This window comes from Bufo gargarizans, unplaced genomic scaffold, assembly GCF_014858855.1.
Source record: "Bufo gargarizans isolate SCDJY-AF-19 unplaced genomic scaffold, ASM1485885v1 original_scaffold_1168_pilon, whole genome shotgun sequence".
Classification (NCBI taxonomy): domain Eukaryota; kingdom Metazoa; phylum Chordata; class Amphibia; order Anura; family Bufonidae; genus Bufo; species Bufo gargarizans.
In genome coordinates this window covers 171,065-177,747 of record NW_025334264.1, presented here as the reverse complement: position 1 = coordinate 177,747, position 6,683 = coordinate 171,065, and the positions used below count along the sequence as shown (strand labels likewise).

Sequence of the window (6,683 nt, the reverse complement as noted above, 5' to 3'; positions counted from 1 at the left end):
GACTATCAGCTGTGTATCCACCTGACTTCTCCACAACGCATCTGATGGTCCCAACCCCATTTATAAGGCAAGAAATCCCACTCATTAAACCTGACAGGGCACACCTGTGAAGTGAAAACCATTTCAGGTGACTACCTCTTGAAGCTCATCAAGAGAATGCCAAGAGTGTGCAAAGCAGTAATCAAAGCAAAAGGTGGCTACTATGAAGAACCTAGAATATGACATATTTCCAGTTGTTTCACACTTTGTTATGTATATAATTCCACATGTGTTAATTCATAGTTTTGATGCCTTCAGTGTGAATCTACAATTTTCATAGTCATGAAAATGAAGAAAACTCTTTGAATGAGAAGGTGTCCAAACTTTTGGTCTGTACTGTACTTCCATGTGAACCACAGAAAATCCTCCATATAGCCCTATAGTACTCATGTATATAGCACCAGGAGATGGTCTGTTTCGCTGGACCATGCATGAAGTTATGGGTCACATGAAGCCAATCTCATACAACCAATGGTAACATCGATTGAGACAAAAAGACGTAAGTAACATTTTACTCATTTTTATTTCTGGACTATTTGTGAGACAGTTTTTTCAGAAGACATTTTGCAGCCACAATAAGAGTCACAGCAACAACTACTGAAGTGATTGAGCCCATGGCCACCAGCACCCACAACTGCAGAGGTTCTTCTACACCCATTCTGGAAGCTTGGGAAATTCCTTCTTTGGAGACCTGGTTAGGCTTAGATCCAGTCACTAGTAGAGGGCCCAGTCTGGCCAGAGTGTATTTCTCTAGATTAGAACCTAGTGGAAGAATTAGCAACACCCATTTTCAAATACCTTCACGTTTATGGAAGCTTTAAGAGACGTTAGAATGAAGAACTCACCAACATCTCTCTTCCCAACTCCTCTTGACCTGGCAGGTTGTGGGCCCCATGCTGTTCTCCGGCTGCCAACTGTAGCACAGTTCCCAGTGTTGCAGCACTGGCAGTTCACACTGGGGCCTTCCACAGGTGACCAACTGTACGAGCAAGAAAAGTGTCAACCATTGAGAGAACATCCATTGATATCAAAGACCCCATCCAGGGTTGTGTAGTCATCTAACTGAAGACACTCAGATGTGAAAGGTTTTACCTGCTGGTAGCCTTGTTGTAGGAGCAGGCCTTGTTCATTGGACCAGGGGTCTGGTTGATGTCAGCAGCTCTCAGGTGGCAGGTTATGTAGATCTAAGACAACACAATTACAGTTTATATCATGCAAAATAACTTACATGCATAATCTTGGACAGCTGGAGAATTTACCCTCAGGGCCAATACTAGAAAGGATTAGGATTCCCATATGGGTTATTCTGTTTCAATAGTTTGAGTTTCTTATTTGAAACAGTTAATGTACATTAGTGTCAAGCAGAATACCATTCTAATCAGGTTATCAAAGGAGAATATACATTCCAGTACATTTACCTCCATTAAAGGGAGTCTGTTTCCTAAATTTGACGTTACACATTGCTTACTTTGCACTCTTGCACAAGTACAGATGGTTCCTTTGTTAGACTGTCAGCCGAAAAACATTTAATCCATATGCAGATGAGGGCTGGCAAGTGTCCAGGGGCTGTGCTCGTGATGTAGGTGCCCAGGCCACTGCCTTTTCCATATTACTACTCCAACCTCTTGCTTGTCCTGCCCTGTAAGTCTGTTTTGTTACTGATGCCCATTGTGGAGAGCAGCATCGATAAATCAAGTGCGCATGCGCAGTGTGAAACCAGCAAGCATGCCCAGGCCGGAGGTTCTGGCAGGCAGTGCCATCGCCGGAACAGGATCCTGATCAGTCCAAATGCATTGAAATGCTGGATCCATCTCTCCGGTGTCAAGCATTATTTTCTCACATGTTTTGTGGTCTAAGCATGTGCAGACCACAAGACGGATCCGTTTGGCCGGAACACTCAGGGCTGGATCTGGCATCAATGCATGTCAATGGGAAGAAATACCAGATCTGGCATTCCAGCAAGTGTTCTGGAATTTGGGATGGAGATAAAAACCACAGCATGCTGCAGTATTATCTCAGTCCTAATAAGTCAAAAAGACTGAACTGGAGACACCCTGAACGGATTGCTCTCCATTCAGAATGCATTAGCATAAAACTGTTCTTTTCTGGTATTGAGCCCTAGAACGGAACTTAATGCCGGAAAAGAATAACGCTAGTGTGAAAGTACTTACAGGGCGGGACAAGCAATGTGAAAGGCAGAGCGGCCTGGGCACCTACGAGCCCTCATTCGCATATGGGTTGATCATCATTTCAGCTGGTGAAAGTCACCACAAAAGAACAAAGGTACCACTGGCACTTGTGCTACAGGGCCATGTAAGCAGTGTGCAACATCCAATTTTGGCAACAGACTAATGTTGAAAGTGTAGGTTAGAACAGTGGCCAGTTGTATGCTTTCAACCCCAATTAGTGGGGTGAAAACAAGTATGTTAAAGACAGGTACAAAAAGTTAATTGCTTGGCATTCAGGGTCATACTACTATCTCTAGTCCTTACCATAGAAAGGTCACTGTTAATGAACCTGAACGCATCAACTGTGAATTGAAGCTTATTTGCTTCAGGTCTTGGAGAACCAAAGGCTGAAGAGGATTCTTCTAGCATACCATCAATCAAGCACCTGTAGGAGATATTTATTTCAGTAATGAGGCCCTTGAACTAACAAAAAAAAAATATATATATAAATAAACTCACCCATTATAAGCAATAATGTCATAGTGAGGATTAGAGGTCTCATCTGGAGTAAGGGTGGCAACACAGCTATCAACAAACAGCATCATCGGGACGTGGTTCTTTATGTCCACAAAGGCCTCTATGTAGAAGATCTCACCAAGCTGGTAGACCAGTGATTGACGAGGAGCACTCCAGTCCTCTACAGACAAAATAAGGCTATTAGTACAAGACAAGAGACTATACACCCCCTCTACTGGAAGGAGTCTTACCAGTCATGAGAGTCAAGGAGAAAGACAACCTTTCTTCTGAGCTCACTGTGGTGCTGAAGGGAGCCCATGTTGGCTTGATGGCATTGCTGCTTACATTGCCAAATCTGGAAGAGTAGAGAAATGAAAGATTAACTGTACATGATTGCAAGTAAATGGCAGCTTTTCATAATAATCCCATGTGTCCACAGGTGGCATCGCAGCTTAGCCCTATTCACTAGAGCTGAGCCAATGGACAGCAGGGGTGATTTTGGGAAGTAAGCAGCCATGGTTGTAATGGTGGACAAGCCCTTTGAGAGGTTGACTAAAACTTGTAAGTATCTTGTTAACCATATGGTAAATTAGCAAAGCTGACACTTATAGCATTGAGGTCTTAGGGGTGTTCCAGCCATGTAAGGTGTTCCAGCGCTTTTAACTGAAGTTACAACACCCCAACCAGTCCTGCTCTACTTACACCAAAGAGTTTGATGGTTGCTGATCTATTTTTTTGGTCTTGAGTCCTCCTGCCAGGTCCTATTCAAAGAGGGCCCGTCTCCTCCCCAGACATTTGTTTTAGTAATCAATTCCCAGGTCATAACATTTCTGGAGTATCTTGGGGGTTACAATCCTCCCCTCCATTATTCCAACCACTATTGAATTGCTAGCAGTTTGCAATAAAAGCCAATCTGGGTGTCCCTGCATAGTGACTGGCAGCACCTATAGAATTAGTGTCAGACACCCCAAAACTGAACACTCAGACCATTATGGCATACTGTTAACTTCCATTAGAAAACAGGAACAGTTAAAGGTTCTCCAAAATAGCTACATGGAGAGTAAGTAGATGGTGAAACAGACATGCCAGGAGAGGAGACAGTTTAAAGCCTGTCACTAGTATTAACAGAGCAAGAGGGGAATGTTTGTCAAGATCCCTTTCAGAGTCAGCATGAACCTTGAAGAGGAGCAGGATTATTAATGCAATAATTAGGATGGGGCTACATGGACAGTACGGCTGCTATACTCATTACATGGCCAAAGATCACAGTACTGATACTACAGAACATTGCTTCATAATGTAAGTGGAATCAAGCTGTGACTGTCCCAGTCAGATCCATCAGGACAGGACTGTCTTATGGCTGGTTGGGTCTCAATGTGACCACATTCAACAACTACCATCTAGCTTAACTTGGGAGTCCTGGAAGACATTTCACCACTGGAAGACTCAGCTATAGAGCCCACTATTGGTACAGACTTACCGTGGGTAGTAACACCAGATGGGAACCACTGCAGGATTGGACCTGATGATGGGCACATTGGGGGAGGTGGTGGGGTTGTAAGACAAGTTGATCTTGTAGATAAGTATATCTGAAGTCATCTTGGAGATAAAAAAGCCACAATAGGGTTAGTCTCCACTCAAAAGCACAAACAAAATAAAAAAAATAAATAAAAAAAGTCAACCAAATCAGTGGGAAAATTTTGTAAGAAATGGCCACCCTATACGATATACAAGAAGAAAGTTGACAAAGCAGAGGGTCAAGTACACTGCAAGGCCAGACACGGACAACTGGTTAGATTGTGTTATGAAAGTCCATTATTGCGTCAGAAGATCACAACACCATAGTATACCAGCTAAAACTAGCCAACATTCCTGGACACAAGCTGTAGAAAGGGTTAATGTACCTCAAATAAACCAGATCTATGTCCACAACAAGAGATGTGCGAATTTTAGGGTATGAAGTTTGTTCATGCTTTATTTACTGGTAAAAGGTGAATTGTGTTATGGATTCCGTTACCACGGACTATAACGCAATTCTGTGACTGAATGCCTTTAGAGGTATTCCATCATAATAAAATTGCATTAGGGTCCGTGGTAGAAGAATCCATAACACAATTCACCTTTTACCAGTAAAAGCATAAACAAATTTCAAAATATGAAATTTGCACATCTCTATCCACAACCATTTCAATATAGTGAAAAGGACCTAAAAAGGGTTTTCATGATAAACAGTAATTGTTGCCCAGTGCATATTTGTCTGTTTACTATTAGTGACCTTTAGTCCTCCACCAACTTACCTCTAGGTTGCTTCCACATTCTTGAAGAGCAATTTGAAAGACTACAGTAGTAACTGAAGCCTGAGAGCTAGCTGTGCAGGTCCCCAGGACCAGGTCTGAAGGATTCACCAGCCTACCATTACCATAGAAGTCTCTCTCTACAGTCACCACCATACTGTCCTCAGCACACTGCACTCTGACAGGGGACGATGGGTTCAGCATAATTGGTGGGGGCTGTGTAAGCTGTCGGGACTGATAACCTACTCCAGGATACATGCGGCCCCATCCAGACACAGGACCAGAACTTCTCAGAGACCCAATTCCAGAAACTGGAGACAAAATATCTCCCCTAGGAGAACCTACTGCAGATACAGTTCTAGAAGATCCCCATCCAGGCTGATAATTCCTCCACCGAGTGTCTGGCTGGCGCCGATGTCTAACCAAGGAACTGCTAAAGCCTGACCCATAGATGAGAACCACAAGCAACCAACTCCACCTAATCCCAAACAACATCTTGACTACAGAAGAAGTCACACCAGGAAGGGGTGGCGGTAGGAGAGCTTTATACCTCACCCATCACATGGTCATCACTTCACCTGACCCTTCATTATACTCAGCTGGACACCATCCATACCTGATGAGGATATGGCAATGCAGAGTCCAGTGGTGGAGTTCATAAGGGATTTGTGTTCATTTCTTGAGTGTATTAATTCCTTAGGGCTCATGCACACGGACGTTGTTGTTTTGTGGTCCGTTTTTCATGGATCCGTTGTTCGGTATCTGAGTTGTTTTTTTCTCTCTCTGGTTTAAGTCTTCTTCCATTCCACAAAACATATCTGTATGGTTTAAGTATGCAATCCGTTTTTTGCGGATCGGAAACGGAAACAGTAACTTAATCACCAAACACATGAGCAATCTTCATGAGCAGTCTTCATAGCATTTCTACAGTATGGATTCAGAAAATAAGGATGACATACGGATGACATGCAGATGTGTTCAATATGCGTTCCGTTATTTTTACGGACCCATTGACTTGAATAGGACCTTGGACTGTGATTTGCGGACAATAATAGGAGATGCACAAATTTAGCGGAACATAAATACGGAAACAGAATGCACACAAATTACCTTCCATAATTTTTGCGGACCCATTTAAGTGAATGGTTCCGCACACGGTCCGCAAAAAAATAGAACGGAGGCGGAAAGAAAATACGTTTGTTTGCATGAATCCTTAGGGTTCACATCACTGTTTAGCTTTCTGTCCTTCTGATCCGTCAGAAGACAAGAGAGAGAAAAAAACAGGATCCAGTAAAAAAAAAAAAAAAAAAAAAAGATCCTGTTGCATCAGTTTTAGGCTACATGCACAGGAACGTTGTTTGTTTACGCGTCCGTTCCGTTTTTTTGGCGGATAGGATGCAGACCCATTCATTTAAATGGGTCCGCAAAAAATGTAGACAGCACACAGTGTGCTGTCCACATCAGTATGTCCGTTCCGTAGCCCCGCAAAAAAAATAGAACATGTCCTATTCTTGTCCGTTTTAGGCATTGTTACAATAGATCCGTAAAAAAAGAAAGGATGGCACATGGATGTCATCCGTTTTTGTTTGCGGATCCGCAAATTGCAGACTGCAAAACGCATACGGTCGTGTGCATGTAGCCTTAATCTGGTTTGAGATCTGTTTTT

General features: G+C 42.9%; 1 protein-coding gene across 1 annotated transcript; it reads right to left on the bottom strand.

Annotated features, from left to right (window-relative positions):
• Positions 1 to 571: 571 nt before the first annotated feature.
• Positions 572 to 5,512, bottom strand: LOC122923095 (zona pellucida sperm-binding protein 3-like). The gene is made up of 8 exons (XM_044273823.1): positions 5,021 to 5,512; positions 4,204 to 4,322; positions 2,975 to 3,078; positions 2,727 to 2,904; positions 2,532 to 2,652; positions 1,132 to 1,223; positions 885 to 1,018; positions 572 to 801 (listed from the first exon to the last, which is right to left on the bottom strand). Exons 1-8 carry the CDS (start codon positions 5,510 to 5,512, stop codon positions 572 to 574), a joined length of 1,470 nt encoding a protein of 489 aa, XP_044129758.1.
• Positions 5,513 to 6,683: the final 1,171 nt, after the last annotated feature.